At 32.6% G+C, this 20,147-nt stretch overlaps 2 protein-coding genes across 4 annotated transcripts; one reads left to right on the plus strand and one right to left on the minus strand.

The window, feature by feature from the left end:
• Positions 1–2,635: 2,635 nt before the first annotated feature.
• LOC148609252 (BET1-like protein) lies at positions 2,636–12,327 on the plus strand. Of its 3 annotated transcripts, XM_088540375.1 has the most exons (5): positions 2,636–2,693; positions 3,498–3,526; positions 8,314–8,399; positions 8,931–8,987; positions 9,792–12,327. In XM_088540375.1, exons 3-5 carry the CDS (start codon positions 8,334–8,336, stop codon positions 9,957–9,959), a joined length of 291 nt encoding a protein of 96 aa, XP_088396501.1. In that variant the 5' UTR covers positions 2,636–2,693; positions 3,498–3,526; positions 8,314–8,333; the 3' UTR covers positions 9,960–12,327. The 3 variants fall into 3 exon arrangements, with proteins under 3 accessions (XP_088396501.1, XP_088396499.1, XP_088396500.1); XM_088540373.1 differs by lacking the exons at positions 2,636–2,693; positions 3,498–3,526 and adding an exon at positions 5,307–5,412; XM_088540374.1 differs by lacking the exons at positions 2,636–2,693; positions 3,498–3,526 and adding an exon at positions 5,379–5,529.
• A 2,971-nt stretch (positions 12,328–15,298) lies between these two features.
• On the minus strand, positions 15,299–18,249 carry LOC148609253 (uncharacterized). The gene is made up of 2 exons (XM_088540372.1): positions 17,949–18,249; positions 15,299–16,741 (listed from the first exon to the last, which is right to left on the minus strand). The coding sequence occupies exons 1-2, from the start codon at positions 18,034–18,036 to the stop codon at positions 15,462–15,464; spliced, it is 1,368 nt and encodes a 455-aa protein (XP_088396498.1). The 5' UTR covers positions 18,037–18,249; the 3' UTR covers positions 15,299–15,461.
• Between the last annotated feature and the right edge of the window lie 1,898 nt (positions 18,250–20,147).

Consider the following 20,147-nt stretch of genomic DNA (forward strand, 5'->3'; position numbering starts at 1 on the left):
GAACAGGAAAGCAGGTATTCCAAAAGAGTTTAAAATGTCAGTCCAAAACACATCGCGAGGAGTGGAAGTACTTTGACAAAATAAAAAGAAGTGTTCAATAGTATCAGTGAAGCTCGAACAAAGTCGGATCCAAGGGGGACCCCGGGATTCCCCCCTCTTATGAATTTAAAAGTTTATGAAAGAGTAATCATGGGAAACAAGGTTATAGCGTTAATCAAAAGAATGTAATCCAGGGACAAAGACCAGACATGGAAAGCAGACATATACAACAAAGAACATAAAGTAACTAAAATCATACATACAAAGTAACAAAAGCAAATGAGCAACTCGGACTTCATTAAAAACTGGTACCATGGACCAGGTGCACCGGTAGGGTAAGTGTCTTCTGCTTTTCTAGAAACACTCGCCGAGTTACTCATAAAAAGTCAAGTTCGTGGTAAGAGAAAGAAGAAAGGAAAACTATGTCACTTTGAACAAATCAGTTTTCATGGTGTAGATGGGTACATAGTAACGATCCACGAATTCATGATGACGACCATAAAACTTTTGTAGTGATGACTTCAATCTTGTAGCAACATAACCCTGTTCTAGAAGCATATTTGTTAGAGTTCTAGTGCGATACAAAAAGTCTGCGTAGTTTTGGCAAGCTCTGGCATAATGTATGAGTTGTGATATGAACATTCCATACGCAGGTGTTGAAGGGATGCCACAAATGAAAGGAAATTTGACAATTCGGAATGAAAAGTTCCCGAGAGTAACGTATTTTGTGTATATATGCACGCATTAAACAAATATTCTTTGTGCCTCTCTGCCCTCCCCCCCTTTTTAGGTGATTCTCTGGGTCCACCAGTGTTGATCCACAATTCAGACATGTTTTATTGTCAGATGAGGTACACACATTACAGTTTTTTCAAGAAAAAAATATGAAAATGTCAGTAATTTAGCAGCACGCTAGCTACCATTGTTCACCGCCATATTCCTAAACGTGAAGTCACTATCACTGTCCATTATTTCTGCCTTTCGTGTAATGTTTGCCGGACGTCTATTACTTCTCAAAACGATTTTAACCAACAGATGAATTTAACCATGAAAAAAACTAGACGTGCGGACAACGGACACTCAATACCGGTCAATCAGTCATAACGGACACTCAGTATCGGTCAATCAGTCATAACGGATCCTCCATATTGGTCAATCAGTCATAACGGACACTCCATATTGTTCAAACAGTCATAACGACGATCGTAGAACATACAACATCTTGAATATTAGTACCACATCTACTTAGCAAATCTAGCTGTGATGATATTTTCTCTGTACAAATCAAAATTTAGAAAAGATGCAGAACATCTTAGTTGGCTTATCATATATTTAGCTTTATTTCCATCATATTGTCTATTGAAACACCAATTCACCAAACTACAAATATATTGCCAATATAAAAATTCATATAGTAACGATTTTTATCTGTGTTATTATTTGTTGTTGTTGTTTTTTTTTTACAAAGTAAGGCTGTCATAACGTAACATAATTATGGTTTTTTTTCGATTGATATAATCAATTAATTTAGCTGTTTTTCAAATCTGTATGGCAAGCCGTTGTTGAATTTATTCCCAATTTATTAATATTCATAATAAATATTTGATAACATGTAAATAAATATTTATTGATGTGTTAATAAATATTTATCAACATGTGCATAAATGATTTGTTGATATGTTGTTATTAATATCAATAAATGACAATTAAAGGACTTTATTTGCAGTGGAGAGTGAAACGTCACACATGAAGAATTTCTTTTCATACATACGGTTGTCTATTCAAATCTTGTCAAGTGAAATTAAGGGCGGGTTCTAAAACCTTGAATGAGCTATCTTAGTTCAAGGCACTGGGCTTGAAGGAATTCTAGATACATCGTCAAATACTTTTGCAGTTTAAGACGGGGCTACGTGAAGGAACACTGTAGTAATGCAGTTTTTATATCTTGTCAAAGAATATTTTGTTTAAAAAAAAACAACGTAAAATTATCCAGGAATCATCGTCCTCATACTATTTTTATTTATTTTTTTTTTTTATAATTTCGCAATAAATTCCTTAGTAGAATGATTGGGTGATTGAATGAATTAAGCCGGGTGTAGACATTATTTTATTCCATACAAATGTAAATGTGCATGTTTGTTTGTTTGTTGTTGTTTTTATAGCAAATAAGTATATCATATCTATATATAATGAATTTTGAGTCATCCTTACAAAATTTGTTGACGAAAAATCAAGTTGAAAAAAAAAACAGCTCGGCTAAGTTAGCAATGGGGAAGTTGAATATTTGTAACACACACATGTACATGTAAGACCAAAAGTTTAAAGCGTCCTTAATATTTTAAGGGGAAATCAAATTTTACCACATTATTAGATGTTGCTTTGTTTATATTTATGTTTTTGTTTAGTTTGTTTTTGTTTTTTGTTTGTTATTTGGGGCAGCGTTCTTGTGTGAAGTAACTGCAACTGATTTCCGGAAAAGTAGACAAATCTACACCGTCATATAGATCGGTTTATAAAATATTAACTTAGTCGGTGAAATGCTTAAAGTTACATAAAGATAAATCATACCAATTAGAACCAATTTTAACATTGATTAAATGTTTTGATCTGGCAGGATTATGCAACCCAGGATACCAAGATGACGGATCGACCAAGTAGGTGTAGAATGGCGAGCTAAAAGTGTGATTTCTCTTAGCTCCATGCATATATCAGGCTCGTTTTTGAAAAGGAAATTTACATTTGCCTACATATTTTGACTATTTATTTTTTATAGCTGTTCAATGAAGTATATTACCGAAATCAATTGTTGAAATTTTGGTTATAATGGGGAGTAACGGAGAGTTCCAACGACAATTTTTTTTCGGAAAAGAAATTTAGGAATAGCATTTAATATCTGCGTATAATCTCACTTTCGTAACAATATCTATGGCTTCTTAACTGTATAGAAATGTGTTACTACTAAATTTGGTCTTTTTAAAACCATCAGTAAAGATCAATATATTTTGTGTTTGTGTACAAATTGTCCACCTTTGTTTCTGTGGCTATTAATGCCTTCAGCTCAGACAGAGTTGTCTTTCTTCATGGTTGTTAATGAATTACTTTGAACAATTAATGTGAAAATCATAATGTTATAGTTACATTATTCACATTTAGATGGATGTTATATTTTTTTGTTATTCAGTAAAGTTCCAAATCATGTAGTACTACTGATAATTTTGCATATCAAAATATGGCATAATACTATTTGATCTGTTCACATTGAATTTAAAGGTATTGTTAATAAACCCGATTGGTTGAACGTAATGGAATACCGTTTGCAATCATGTATATACGATTATCCCATTTGGTTTGAATCATGATACTGAATGACGCTACAGACCTATCTGATTGGGGAAATGTTTCCTCTGTTATAATGAATATCCTACTCTTCATTAATAACATATTATATTATGTTTCAGATCATGTGTGGATGAAGATAAACTGTAGAGTAATTGATACTGTGGACATATTTGTGATCAAGTTTTAAATCTGAATAAATATAGAAGTTAAATATATATTTATGAATGAATTTTAGCCCGGTCAATGACTATAGACATGACAAGTATTAATTGACAGTCCCTGCGAGATGAATCTTGGTGTAATCATGAGACTTATTTTAAGGCAAACCTATAAAAATCAGTCTTTTTAAAAACTACAAGAGATTATTTTAAAAGGAAAATAATAAGGCTGACTTTATGTTTTAATTTTTTTTAAAATCTTCAGGTCTTGAAGTACTTTTAGGAAAACCATTGACATCAATCGAAGTCCATACATACAATTTCAACAGACTGTAACACGTTCATGTTATGCAATGCATCGGAAAATATAATTTACTCCTGGTTTCCGGGGCAAATGCTAATGCAGAAAACATTTTATTAAAGTTATATATACCAGGTATACACATGTATATATTATATATATACATATCATTTAACCTGTGTACTCTTTAATGATTTTTTTCATGTTGATTCAGATTACATAGCATATTTAGTTTGTATTTAATTGTTAAGGGAATTGTCATTACAAGTATATCTCTTAAACAGGAAATAAAGACACGAACGAATAAAAAAGGAAAAGAACCTGTTTATACTGAATAAACCAAAACAAAAACAAAACGTGCTCACACAAAAAATGAAAATTCTAGTAGTCTTCATGATTGTACACCTAAAACTGTTGTCATATCCTACACAACTTCTCAATAAAGATGTCATTGATTTTTAACAATATTGGTCCTGTTAACGTCTATGAGAAAGCCGAAATACCTCTATTATGGAATCAGTGGAATTCAGAGGTTGGATATAGCTTCATTCAGAGAATATATAATACTATTAGGAATATAAAGTCCAGGTCTTATTGGGGTAAACAAGTTGCAAAATAAATGTAAAAGTTACATGATCAAATTATTTTATTTTTTTTAGAACCTGAATCTGAATTAATTGGATGATATATTTGCAAAATAAATGAATGAAGTGTTTAGTGATTCAGGTGCGTTTGAAAACCCCTGCAGCCAAATACATGTATTGATTAAAATCCTAATTCTTGTAAAGTAGCATGAAATCTATATTTATAACTAGTCTTTGTTACGGGCGGTTAGAGCGGCGAATTTTGTCTATACTACACCCAGTCAGATAGTAATGATAAAGTACTTAAGGACCGGTCAAAATTTATCACCACATAGGACCAGTGCAAAAAAAATAATGAGAGCCTAAATAAAAGTTGCAACTCTATGGCTATCTGACTTGAAAAAATGATGTCCTATGTCAACTTGGTAAGAAAAAAGTTGGTGTCCTATCATGGTTTTCGTATAAAGCTTTCATTTGAAAATATTATATTAGCACATACAGTGTATTAAAGATCTTACAAATGATGTATTGATATAAAGCTATTTCTATTTATATATACATATAGTTATTCCAATTACAATGAATTATATTAAATAGTTTTATTTTCTACTGCATTTACATGTTGTAGACTATTTTTGTTAGAATAGTTTTTTTTAAGTTAATAAAAAAATTAATTCCAAATATTTGTTCAAAAAAAAACATGTATCCTATAGATATTACCAGTAAAAAATGTGGTGTTCCAACAAAGCATTACACAGAAAAAGTATCTGTCCTACTGCTATTTGCACTGGTCCTATGTGGCGATAAATTTTGACCAGTTCCTAAGTCAAAGTAAAGTAAAAAGGTACGTTTCAGAAGTGAAATAACTAAATGCCAAAAAATAAATCTTCCACACCTTTTGCAATGGGTTTCTCTCCCCTATACTATAATACCCCTGGATCTGGATGAATTTGACACATCATCGACAAGTTTAAAATGAGCAATAGAAATGGTAAAAAATCCAAAACAGGGAGTGTAGTACAGAGCCTTTGGTTCAAGTTATTCGATTTTCTTAACACATATAGGAGAGTTCTTCGTGATGTCATCACTTATATGTGATTTGGTTTTGGTTGGTAAAATATCCTTTGAGTGGCATGGGTCCTCAAATTTAAATCATCATAGCTTTTTCATATTTTAAGATGATGAAAAATTCTTTTGGTTTTAGCTAAAATCTGGAAAATCTGGGTGGAAGTAAAAAATGAAGAGTTGGGTCCGTGTCTAAAATTTTTGAAAGATCAATTGACAGATGAATGGGTTATGGGTCCCGAAATGGATTTTTTCTGAGAATTTTTTATTTCCAATTTTAAAAATCTCCTCTGAGACTACCAGTAGGATGGATTGTAACCAAACATGGCATGGATGTTTGTAAGGATATCCTTAACAATCTTTGTGGTTTTAGATCTCTTGAAAACATGGCCACAATTATTGAAAATTGAGGATTTGTTGAAATAACTCAAAAACCAATGGATTTAGCCAAATTTTCATGTGGTAAAATTGTTCAGCATGGTGAGACAGACATGCCAAAATTTACATTGAGATCTGTTGATCGATTTTGAAGTAAAATAAATAACCAAAAGGGATTGATTTTATAATATGAAAAATGGGTAGATACATGTTACTAAGATTCTATGTATTGATTAAATGATTCTTGTGACAGTAGTACAGTAAGGTCAAGAGTCCAGCTTTAGAAGCTAAAAAGACTATTTTTGACAAGGTGAGCAATTCAGGCTCTCTAGCGCCTCTCATTAAGCCATATTGGAGTGATTGCATTTTTCAACATTTTTTGGCTTTTTTTAATGTTATTACTTTCAAAAATCTATCCTACATTTTGTATGACACAACTTGACCAATTAGAACCAAACTTGGATAAATGTTCCTTAGGGGTGTTTTGCATAGAACTAATGTGGGGATTTTTGATATGTCGAAAAACGTGGCCGCTGTTAATAAAAATAGAACATAGGGGTCAGACAGAAGTTTCTCACACATACATGTGTATCTCCTGTGTAGCAGGATTTGTCAGTTAATGAAATTTTTTTTTACGATATGCTGGTATTTGAACAGATACTAATTTAAATAGCAGTTATTATATCAGAAAATATGCCTTATTGGGTTAAAATCTTTTGGTTTTTTTTTGTAAATTAGCAAAGGTTTTCTGGCTGTGCCTGTTAGTTATGTATGTACTTGTATTAGTACATACTTCATGTTAAAAAAATATCAGACTGACATGAGGTCAGACTTGAACAATTATACTTTGGTTTTTTTTTATGTGCTACAAGACTTGACTTATTTTAATTATATGAAACAAGTTGCAGTGCTTTAAAATCAGCAAAACAGTTATGTCGTATCAAAGTGGTTTTATGTAAAGATTGCTTAGCAAGAATAATAAACATTTTATAGGATTTTTTTTTAAATCTTATAGTTTAAGCATACAAAAAGTTCACCCTGCAAATTTCCCACATTAAATAGTTGAAATGTGGAGATATCACATACCTACTGGTAGTCTCTGATATTAACAGGTATGATACAGCATTTATTGATGACATGAAGCTCCCAATGCTCTTTATTGTGTATATACATGTACTCAGTTAGGTTTTATAGTCACTTAGAATTTGCCTTACTGACAACCATGTGTACCCTTTTTCATTGTTTTTGGTCAAGTTTATTAATACATGTACATGTACACTTTATGTCTTGTAGGAGGCTTATTTGTTACTTATATTTGACATCCCGACTGTTAATCTTCAGAGTACATGTAACTCTAACTTTTCTGCTGTTGCTACTTCAACCAGTAAACCTAGTCACTGCCTTCTGAATAAGAAAGCTTGGGTTGAAAATAAATATCCTATTTATGCAACAAAATAGAATGCATGTGATTCATTATATAGCACTTGGCCAGTCTCCTATGACATGCATGTAGGAAGAAACCATACAAATATTATTCAAGTAATTAATAAACCGTTCACAAATATAATATACATGTACCATTGAAATGCTTCAAGGCTAAGTTGTATGCTATTGATTTGAATAAGAATTCATCTTGGTTATTGAAATGCACCATTTTCCTTAAATGGCATGTTCTACTTAATTTCTTGGAAATGATGTATATGATGAAAGTTGAACTGCTAAGAGTTTAGAATTTGTACTGTTGTACATCAATTGTAACTATGGTTATTTATTTATTTATTTATTTATTTTGTATTTGTGACTAAAATGAGAAATTTGGTTCTAAAGTGGAAGGGAATTGCGTTGTACTTCAGCATAAATGAAGTAAAGAATCTAGATTTAGAAAAAGATTTTTGGTTTTCAATAAAGAAAAGGCAAGCAATAGACATTGTATATGTACAATGTACATTATCAAAGTAAAGAAAAGACAAGCATAATACATTGTACATGTACAAAATGTACATTGTTACAATAAAGAAAAGGCAAGCATTATACATTGTATATGTACAAAATGTACAAAAATATACATTATTACAATAAAGAAAAGGCAAGCATTAAATGCTGTATATGTACAAAATCTACATTATTACAATAAAGAAAAGACAAGCATAATACATTGTATATATACAAAATCTACATTATTACAATAAAGAAAAGACAAGCATAATACATTGTATATGTACAAAATGTACATTATTACAATAAAGAAAAGGCAAGCATTATACATGGTATATGTACAAAATGTACATTATTAAAATAAAGAAAAGACAAGCATAATACATTGTATATGTACAAAATGTACATTTTTACAATAAAGAAAAGGCAAGCATTATACATTGTATATGTACAAAATGTACAGTATAACATTGTTTCGGGAGAAACTTTAAACTCTTCTTTTAAAATTTTATAGGACTATCTCGAACAGAAGAAATGCTGGATAACGAGAACCAAAGAAGAGTTGATGGACTTTCAGACAAAGTCTCAAGGCTAAAATCAGTAAGTACAGGTATATTGTATTTTATGATATCATGATGTGGATATTATTTTAATAATCAATGTGAAAACCCAAACAATTTCAAAACTCTGTGTTTTTGTTTTGTTGTGAGAGTTTGATCCAGGGCAAGTTGCACCAAAGACTTTATACATGGTAATCACTGCTTCTGCATATGAGTTATACATGTAGGAGATAAAGTGCTAACTAGTCAAAATAATGTGTCGGAGTGGAGTGCCTACCTGCAAGCTGTTGTTTCTGTAAACTAGCACTGATAGATATGGTTTTAGGTTGAAGCCAATAGATTTAAAAATACAGATGTTATTATATCATAATGTAGGTGTTAATACATGTGTATGTACCTGTACTACAGATATCTAAGTTATTAGTCAAACTTTGTATCAAGATATCATTAAAACAAAACTTGCTTGTTGCTGCTTTTATTGCTAAAATAAATTCAAACTCTAAATGAACACATTATATCAATCATATCTCAAAGGCTAGTAAGATGTACACATGTTTAACCATATTTCCAGCTTGCATTTGACATAGAAACAGAATCAAAAGAATCCAACAGATATCTAGATGACATGGTAAGTATACATAAAAAATCTTTTAATGTGGCAATGGTAAAGCCAGCATGTACATTTACATCTAAACAGTGAACCCTTACTAAAATCCTCAAAGATTCTCTTTGTATGCTTAATAGACGACTGCCACATTCACCCTTTATGTCAAATTTGATGGAAACTGTTTTATGGCTTTATACAAGACAAAGAAAGGATGTCAGATTTGATGGAAACTGTTTTATGGCTTTATACAAGACAAAGAACGGATGTCAGATTTGAAGGCCTTAAGAACAGTAATAGTGGAAATATGACTCCAAACATAAAATATCTGAAATGCTTCTATAGTAAATGTATCATTTAAAAATTCTTTGAAGTAATCGAATAAAGTTTCTATTCCTTTGGCTCCCATTGCAATGTCACCTGATCTTAAGCCTGTTGACCACAGTTGACTTCGATATTATTGAAGTACTTTTCCTGAACACAAGTGAATGTGAAAGTCTTCTATTGTGATAAAGCTCTCAAAATTTATTTCTTGTTTTTTTGACGTGGGAGCTTTTCATGTTGTTCATAGACAGAAGAAATGGTGAGGGAGGGTTGGTTTTGTTTTGTTAAAATTGCAATGAAAATGGGTATTGAGGCACCCTTAAAAGAGATTATAGAATGCAAAAATCTGAAAAAATCAAATCATTAACTATGTGAGGCCTTAAACTATGATATTTTTTTTACATCTTTCACTGAAAACATTGTCTATTTTAAAGAGGCATTAAAGGTGATACTGTGCTCTTTCTTAAATACAGTTTGGATACATAAACTGACTTTGTATTTTAGGGAACAGACTTTGATAGTACGCAAGGATTACTAGGTGGTACTGTACACAGACTGTCTCACATGGTTTCAGCTAACAGAGGAAATAGAAAACTCATGTGTTATCTTATTCTAGGACTTATTGTATTGTTTTTCTTGTGTTATTACTTGATTACTAAAGTGACTACCTGATTATGTTTGTATGATTTGTATTGATAATCATGTAAGGGGAAACATTTTAATTCCTGTCTTTTATAGCATTTTTTTTCATTATTTTTTCTTGGTGCCATCCACACCAATCTGTTTAATATAATTGATGAATTTCCGATTTCAAGAGACAGGAATTGAAATTTTTTGTATTCTAAGAATTACATATTCTTATTTGGGGTATACATTGTATAAATGCTATAAACTTAACCAGAGTCGAATGAAGATTAATAACTCACACAATTCATTTTTGTTTTTATATTTTTCTACTTATGTTTTGATTTTGATACCCCGCCACACAATGTGGCAAGGTATTATGTGTTATCCTCCAAAAAGTTGTGTGTGTATGTCCATCTGTCTGTTCATCCAAGGACGGTTTCTAGATGATAACTTGAAAACAGTTAAATGAATTTTTGAAGAACTTGCATAGTTGTTTAGTACTATATAATACAGATTTAGATCATCTTTCTGAAAATCCAAAATGTACTTTAACAGGTTAGGCCATTTTTTTATTCTGCCATCCCCCTTTTTTCACCATAAGGTGGCAGGGTATTACTTCATGTTCTATTAATGTCCTATTTTTTTCAGTTTAACATAGTTCAAGTGATTTTTTTAAAGAATTTAAAGTCCTCATCCAAACTATCATTTACTTCTCAATTCCATGATATGGTTAATTTTATAGTGTTGATTTGAATGTTGTTAGTGTAACTGTGATACTATTTTTGTTGGAGAATGTTGTAATGTAAATACTGTATTTTTCCTTTTTTTATCACCATTTATTTAATTCTGTTCTTAATCGTCAAACTTATAACAGTTCTGTTTCTTTTTTTGTTTGTTTTTTTTTCAACTGATGTGCTATTCTTATATTCTTTCACACGAAGTGGGGAGTTAATATTTTATACCCTGTGAGAATATTGTAGTTGTGTGTCTGTCAGTCTTTCCATCCTCAATGATTTCCAGATGATAACTTCAGAAGATATGAAAGAATCTTTTTTAAACTTTTTATAATTATTGAGTACCATAATATACAGGTCAAGGTTGAATTTTAGTATGACCCAATTATTTACATAAAAGTTATGGCCATTCCCCATCCCAAAATTGTCTGATGATTGTGAGTAATCTTTATTTGAATATAAAAAAATTGTAGAAGTTAGTTTTTTAGGGGTATCAGGGTATTATTGAGAAAAGGTAGAGGTTAAGTTTAAGATTCATTTTCAGTTTCTTTTTCCCCCACCACTTTTTTTTCCTAGATGAGTCAGAGTTGGGTGAATTTCTTCGTTTTGATTAATTAGAGTTATCTTTCTTTGAATGCAGAAAAAGATGAAAGTTCGTTCTTTTGAATTTGGAGTTCAAATTTGAATTTGATCTGTTTTTTCAATGTGAAGATTTGTATTTTAGCATGTCTCCGTGGATATTGAGTACAACACAAAATGGCAGATTATCATTTAATGTCACATTAGGTGCCCCATTTTTTGTTTTAAGCAATTAGCCAATATTTTAGTATTAATTAGCAACATAAAATAAAAAGGAAATACTTTATATGGAATCATACATAGTGAAGTACAAATTTGGATCCTCACAGAATGTTTCATTTGATTAATTATTTGTTTTTCCTATATACCAATCTGTCAGTAATTACATATAATGGACACAACAATGATAACAACAAAAAATAGAAGCATTTATTCCCATAACTTGAAGCCAGACCTGAAAATATTGCAGTTGAAATATTTTATACAGTTAATTATCTTCAATAATAGGCCTGAAATCAACTTATTTCAGGCTTAATATACGATGGGGACATAAATTTATGTAGGTTTAAACTGGTCTGGAGATGGCATGTCAGTTAACTGCTAGTAGTCATTAGTTTATACATTTGTGTAATTTATAATCAGTTTCTTTATTTCCATTATAACAAGGGACTCAGAACTTTTTTAACTGATTTTTAGGTGTGTTTAATTATGTAATAATTTTCCACTGTGTCCAGATTTTAAAGGGGGAGGGTTGTGATCACACTGAAGTACTTTAACCCCACCACATTTTTTGTGCCTTACCCAAGTCAGGAATTCCTGTTATCTGTACGTCTTGTTTTTTATGTTACTTGAGTATATAGGGGCAACTATTTCGCTGTACCTGTGTATAATGATGTTTTAGGGCCAGTGGCTGCGCAGTGAGGGTATCCTTGTTGTTCTTTGAAGACTAACAGATTGCTTTGGGCTGACATTGTCAGACCGCTGGGGTTCTTTGACATATACACCATACCTATTCTGGATATATTTTGCTTGAATGTATTGTATTTTTATACAATGGAAATAATTATTGGACCATGACATAATAAATTGTTATCAAATAAGTACTGATTCTCTTTTTCAAACACAATGTGAACCCAAGAGATTGCAGGCAACATTAATTAATGATTAATTCACAGGAATAGTTAATTGTTAAAACAATTATGATGATTCATATTTCATTTAGTTATTTTTGAAATTCTATGTGCAAGTTTTTACAGGATATACTTTTCTTTAACCATGTTAAAGTAAAAGGGATAGAAAATTTGGCCATTACAAAAAAAACTTTGTTTATTTTTGGCTCAATTTGTTTGTTTGTTTTTTTTTTTTTCATTAAATTCCTCCAAGTTCCATAATTTGTTCCCTCTCATACTGAGCACTGCAGGCAAGCCATTCGAAATTCTCGGTCATTTTTCAAATCAATTGTGATTTGACAATCGGATAACATCCCATAAATTCATTTACTTTTTTTCCGACTTTTCAAGATTCTTGAAATTTCTGAGTAAGCTAGCTGCAGCGTCTAGGGTGAATTTCGAACGCCAGACGCTGTTTTGGAGCTTGAATTCCTCGTGAAAATCCATGCCTGCTTTATTCAATCATAATTCAGATATCTTTTAATATTTTCGAGTTCTATTTGACTGAAGTAAACCATAGCCCAGAAATCAACTTTTTTGTGGGGGATGGGTCTGATTTTGAATTCTCTCTTATTTGATTCCTCATGAAAATCCTTTCCTGTATTTTTCTATCTGATTTACATTTTTATGGGTTTTTAGTTATAGGGATCAAAGGGAAACGTTGTTTCATTAACATCCTTACAGTTAGACCCTTTCACCTTTAATTGAATTTCAAATTTTGTGCCTTATTGTGTTCAAACTAGTTGTTGTGTCCTTAATGAATTGTACGTCCCTGTACTTAAGTGAGTCAAAAAATTAATATTGTATCCGACACTAACGGTAGTCCTGTGCCTACCTAGTTTCTAGGAGGACTACCTTGAAATATCAATGGGTAATCCTTTGGGCTATCTCAATTAGTTCTTAAAATTTCATTAGTCCTAAGAACAGGACCACAAAATAATTTTGAGGACTACCTAATTATCTATCACATGGTCCTATGGGCTACCTATCACGAAAAGTTAGTGTCAAACCCTGGTGTCCACACTTGCCCTAAGTGATTAGAGTTCAACATGCTGCGGTTATATCATGCTGCGCTCCGCGAAACTATTTGTTCTAAAGTTACCAGAGAATCCATCTGAAAAAGCACTTTTCTGGTCCTTTTAACCTCCCCCTTGCAATTGGTTCAAATCACAACTGCAAAAATCGATCGCAGCCTCATTTTAATGATCTTGCATCTCGTGGTAGATCATAAGATAATGTCTGAACGTCCCTTAATTCAAGGTCACAACCACCAAAATAAATCCCAGCCTTCCCCTGGGGGTATATGGCACTTTATGATACAATATCAAAAAGATCCATTCACTTGTTTTCGGTCGACATGGGACACGAGGAGGAATGCAAGGATTCTTATGGATCACATATATCCTTGAGTACTGCCCCTTGGTGTCCATACTCTCACTAAGTCCTTTGATTAAGTAAAAAAAGAACAAATGTCATCTGATAGACTTAAATGTTGAATGTAAGCGCCCCCTGAGAGACCATGATTGGATAAATAAAAATTTGATAGAGGTTTGATTTGTACTCTAGTTAAGACCCATACATCAGGGGAAAAAAAGCTTTTTTCTGCTTCCCTTTCGGCGCCTCATTCTTAACTGTTCAAGTTACAAATCCCATAATCAATCTGTATTTGGTGATACGACACTTTATGGTGAAACATCAAGATTTATTCACATTTTACTGAAGTTAATGTCCGTAAAATACACGTATCTGGTCCGTTTTTTTTTAACCCATTTCCTAAACAGCTCCAGTCACACACCCAGAATCAATTCTTTTTTGTCGTTTTGCACCTTATCATACAGTTCAATGTGTTCTCAAACAGCCAACTTACCATTGGTACTTTGAAGGAAATCCGATTCACATAAATTAAGAAACAGATTGGCTAGGAGAGGGGCACGATTAGTGTCCATTGGAATACCGATAATTTTTTGAAAAAGTGATGTTTATAATTTCTTTTTCGTAGTAGTAGCACTACAAATGCAAGTTTTATTTGAAAGTAACTCCAAAATAGTAAACTCATTCCAATTTTGATTTTTATAAAATAAATTATTAGATCACCTTTATATCTCACAAAACCAAAAACCATTATATGTGCGTGTTTTTTTCTGCGTTAAAACGTCAAGTGTCGCAATAATTGATGAAACCGTAATGACAAACACACTAATCGTCAAGTTATTTCTGGACAAATGTCTACGTAAGACGACTGCATGATTCATGATGCGAACGCACATTTTTGTGGTCGTATAAAAATCTGTCTAGGTCTATTGAGCCATTCTTTAGTTTGTTTAGTTTATATGTAATTTTTTACTATAAAAAAATTGTCCACATGGTACAGATTCTGAAGTCGATTACCGATGATTCCAAACAGATACTTTTGACCTGTTTTGATTGATTTTAATGATCGTTATATTTCGCTGTCAGAATGACATTGAAACGTATAATGGTAAGTGAATAGATCTTTGTGATATTATATCACAAGGTACCATAACACAAAAGGAAGACTGGGATTGATTTTGAGGGTTAAATTTGTGACTTTAACGGTTAAGGGACACTTTCACGATGTCCGGACAATAAGTGAATGGATCTATTTAAAACTGTATCACCATGTGTCATACCCAAAAGATAGGCAATGTTAGGTTTTTGGGGGTTGTGAATGAAACCATTCATTAAGAAGGGACCACTTTGCTGCTGGAAGTTTTATCTTGGGTCAAATAGTTAGTCACAAATTTAGAGCTGTACCAAGCTTGAAAGGCGCGTGCCCATAATTCTCCAAAACTATTCAGGGTTCGTCCTCTTTGGGTCGTATCAAGCTCTGCCCTGCGAAGCATTTTTTCACACTTATTTTTCCATTGGAGATTAAGAAGTATTTCTAAAGAAATTCAAACTATTCTTTATTATCGATCAATACAAGTTTGTTAGAATTTTATTAAATACAAATGACATAGTCGAGTGTTTTACTTCTTATTACAATGGTGTTACATATTACTATAAAAAAATTCCATACAACCAATTTAAAGCATTGTATGAGGTTATTCCTTTTTTATCATTTCTTCTGTTTTTACAAATATTTCATCGGTATTCATTTCTACTTCGTCTGAAATGTCTGACAAATCAATGAAGGAACCACTGTCTGATATTTCAATTCCAACATCAGATGGACCTCGTCTACGTCTCGCTTGAACCTTTCCTAGTTTTTTATCAAGCAAGTACTTTCTTCTGTTTTGGAGTGCTTCCCTTAGTCTTATAAACAATACATTCTGACTGTTAGCGAGCTGTGGTGCAACAGAGACAATAAACTTGAAAAAGTCTTTCTTCTGTGGTAAGGATATTTCATGAAGACATGGAGCATCACTCCAGAGGCCTGCTGCATGAGCAGCATTTCTTATCAATATGCCACCTAGTCGTTGTCCTTCAGAAGGCTTGCCGAATCGATTTCTTTTAGATAACAGTTCTTCGGCGGAAAATGACTTCACTTTATTCGACATGACATTCCAAGCATATGTGCAGTCATAGTTAAGTCCATAGATCGATGACGCCGATGGTAAGCTAGTCTCTGAACTGGTCGATTGTCTTTCATTATAATTTTGTTGTGGAGAAGTAGCACCACTTTTATCTACACATAGATTGAGTCCTTGAGAATCTGGTGTCCTTGGCGCGTTAGTCTCACTGACTCCGGTATGTTTGTTCGATAAAGACACCAAAGCATCTATAGCAGAATCGTACACATTCGCAGAGCTTTCTTCGACTTTTTCTTTATGTTTAAGAACTCTGGCTTCGTCTGTACTAGAGACTTTGGCATTCATTAATTCATTAGAATGTCTTCTCGAAACCGACCGTGATGATGTCGGACTTGCCGGTGGATGTGAATTTGATATATTAGGGTGAATCTGCACTGGCACTACTCTTTCAGTTTCAGTATTAACAAGCGAGATAACACCACGTGTTTGTCTGGTATCGCCATGATCTTGTGCATGGATACTGTTTTGGTTTGCTGATGGGTTAGAGTTCCGAGAAACAGTGAACGAAGGACTTGGTAGCCCAGTACGAGTTGCAGTGTATTGCGGGCTCTTTCTTAATGTGTAAGGTTCTGGAGACGCAGGCCTTCTTTGATGTGTGTAATGAAGTTCTGGTGACGACTTGCTTGGCGGAAAAACAACAGAATTATTAGCTGGTGGATGATTACTTGAATCTAAGGATTTTTGTTCCCTTAGCACTTTCCGTATTATGAATCTATCTTTAAAGACTGAAAACGCATCCTGAATGTCTTCTTCACAGAACTCTAGTAACATGTCTCCAGTAATTTCACAATCTGGAAGTAGAAATGTAAATTTTGCCTAAAAAGATCTATGTAATAACAAATAATATAAACACACCACAGTTTTTGTAGGCAAAGTTTACAACCCGATATTCATACAAAATGTATATTAATACAAGTAATCTAGCTGGTTGTATATCAAATAAAGTCATAGATATTAATGGCATAGTACAAGGGTGTACAGCTTTATGAAAAGATTGTATCACTATACCATCACTCGGTGCTTGATGTCGTTATATACTTTGTGTTTAAAACATTGTCATTCTACACTTCTAATAAAACTTCGTGCACTAAATAAACTGAAAATCCTTGACACTGCCATAGGGGGAGGTAATCCAAGGTGCAGACAATCCAACCAAACAAACAATGCCTTTTTTTTATCTACATATGCGATTTTACGTAAATGTAGCCCTTTGTATCATCTCTTACATCAACCAAATCAATAATGATGACTCTTGCAAACTGCTAATTTTACATAATTCATGTACAATCTAGATAACATTTATTTCAAAAGTGCTACAACCGACGGTGGTATGTGGTCTATAACTCTACTAGTAGTGTTTGTGTATTAGAAATAAAAGTGAATTTTGTGGGTTTTTACATCATCTCTTTCTAAATTACTACTTACAAAGAAAAACAATAGTTAGACTTCAATTGTGTTCTCCTTGTGAGCACAAATAGAAATGAAAACAAATTCCAGGGGTGTAATTTCTTGCAAACGCAAGCACAATGAACACAGGGCATCAGCAGGCTTATACAAACCAAAGGAAAATCTTACGAGAGTCATTGATGGCCTGCTGTAGGAATCCACATCACAATTCTTATCAACATTCCAGATCTGTTAGCCGATGATAAATTGTACATTACTTAATTTGTACATGTAGTTGATATAACCTACGGCAGTACACAATGAACATACAATCAAAATGTAAGAACGCAATACAAATAACTGCGTTACTCGTATTTAAATAAAGCTGCGTTTTGTCATTAAAGGTCTTAATTATAATGCATGTTTATATCCCCTTCAAGCTTAAAAGAATTATGGTATTTTCAAGCCCTATTGCCTATAAGAATACAAACTACAAATGTACATTTGATATATACAATTAAGTCAGTCCTCTCATTTATTTCAGATAAATACAAACTAGGATCAATGCAGTATATTCTTTCGAATTGCATAAATTTATTCACTATGAATTACCTGCTATACTCTTCTGTCCGACATCTGAGAGGCCTTTGTTTGCCAAGAAGGAAGAGAGTTGAACGCTGTTAAACCGAGCAACACTCATGGTCGCTATCAATGAATTCTAGGTCACTGTGTGGATTGTGGATAAACTGTGTGCAGATTTTCAAATTATCCTGTTTAAATTTCGTTGAGTCCTTTAGTTTCACGAAATATCAACAACAGCTCCTTCTCCGTTCGGTTCATTTTATTGAACACATGTTAAATACATTGAACATACGGTGAACAATGATCCTACTTAATGGTCATGAACGATGACAAAATTAATTGCTTTTCCGATAATTGATGTATAGTCTATTTTATTGCGTATAGTTTCATGACAAAAATACATTACATTTTATAGTCTGTTTCGAAAAAGTATGTTATGGTTTTAGTAAAAAAGTTAAATATTATTCTACCACTTAAATTAAGTTTGTTTGTTTTGTTTGTTTGTTGGGGTTTAACGTCCGAGCAGCAATATTTCAGCTATATTCAAACGATGAACATGAAATTGATGATAAAATGAAAATGAAATGATGATGAAATGAAAAAGGGATGGGATACAAGGACTGCGCTGCTGCAGGCCTATTCTTTTAACACCCGGACCTGCAGGGGACACTTAAATTAAGAGTAGTCAATGACCATGTTTGGGCAAAATACCAAGATACTTGAAGAAAATGCCATTGACATGATTGTTGTCATTTCCCAAAGATTCCCAACTTTTTTTAAGGATCCTCGTTTTTTTTTTCACTTTGAATAATGCCATCAAAATCATGAAAGATGAAATATGATTGGCTTATTAAAAATGTCATCAGAACATAAAGTAGAATGGAGAGTTGTTAGATCTACATGCAGTGCATGAATGGAATCATTGATAAGTCTTGTTTTAATTAAATTGCAAAGATTCCATACATAATCAGGACGAGAACATGTAAATATAAATGAATAAGGGAGGAATGGGAAACATTAATTTTATTTGTTGTCGGAAAATGGGCAGGGGTGGATAATTTCGCCACCCATGGCGACTCAATACAGATGGACTCTTTTACGTACATGAAGCGTGGCAATCTTTACACACGTTGGCCCAGTATAGTTCGCGGTCAGATGTTCCTTGGAGATGTCATGAGAGACAAAGACAAAAATTCAGACGTTACGCGCGATGTATAACAGAACGTATGTGTTAACAGAAACGCAAGCTATTGGAGAAAAGCGTCAATTTTAGCCAGTGGGACAATCTTGAAAGACTCCGAAAAAGTGACGACGTTTAAGGAGATAGACCTAGTGTAAGGGACACAACTCTTAAAAATCATTGGAACGTTTGTATTCAGCATTTTACATCAATCTTATGTAAGCATCTAATTAACTTGGATTCATTTTATTCTGCTTCGAACAAAAGCTTGAGAGGCTTTGGTGAAATTGAATATAATACAAACACATCACTGATTTCATGAGTTATGTCCCTTACCCTAGGTCTAACTCCTTAAATCTTATATAACGGAAAAAAGATAAAATGTGGATTTTATTAAAAATGGAGAAAAAAATAAATAGCTTGAAATTCGTGAAATTATACCAGTAAAAGACCATTCAATTTACTAAACAAACCAGGGCTGCCAACTTCTGTCGGTCTCGTATTTCCGACCAAAAAATGACAGTGCGACAATCCTGTAAGCGTCAGTAAAATATAACATAATTAAAATCATTACTTAAGTCTTGAGGGTAATTTGCTGAACAATTATCAACTTTAGCAAAATAATATTAATGATTTTATTAAGTAATAAATACTTGATTACTCTCTTACTCTTTCTTCTTCGTTCTCTGCTTCTACTTCATTTTGCAAACGGGACACGCTCCCTGTTTCTATATAGGACGCACTGTTATTTCGTGACATCACAAAAACATCATAAAATATTACCAAAATTACTAGCAGAGCCTCAATTTTTGATAAGGCAGTGATATGTTTTACTATCATATGGTATTTACTTAAAAACAGTAGTTTATTATAATTAAAAGGTTTCCTGGAACAAGCTGAAAAAGTCGAATTTAAAACGTTATAACCGTCAAGAGCATCCTTAAACATGAAAGTTTTGCCTTATATTTTGTAAATTTTATCAAATGTCCTTATATTCCAAAATAGATACAAAAGAAAGTGTTTCTGTTGTACGAAAATGGCGATTATTT

This window comes from Perna viridis, chromosome 8, assembly GCF_037379345.1.
Source record: "Perna viridis isolate PV_CMFRI_1.1 ecotype Kerala chromosome 8, ASM3737934v1, whole genome shotgun sequence".
In the NCBI taxonomy this organism is placed as follows: Eukaryota; Metazoa; Mollusca; class Bivalvia; order Mytilida; family Mytilidae; genus Perna; species Perna viridis.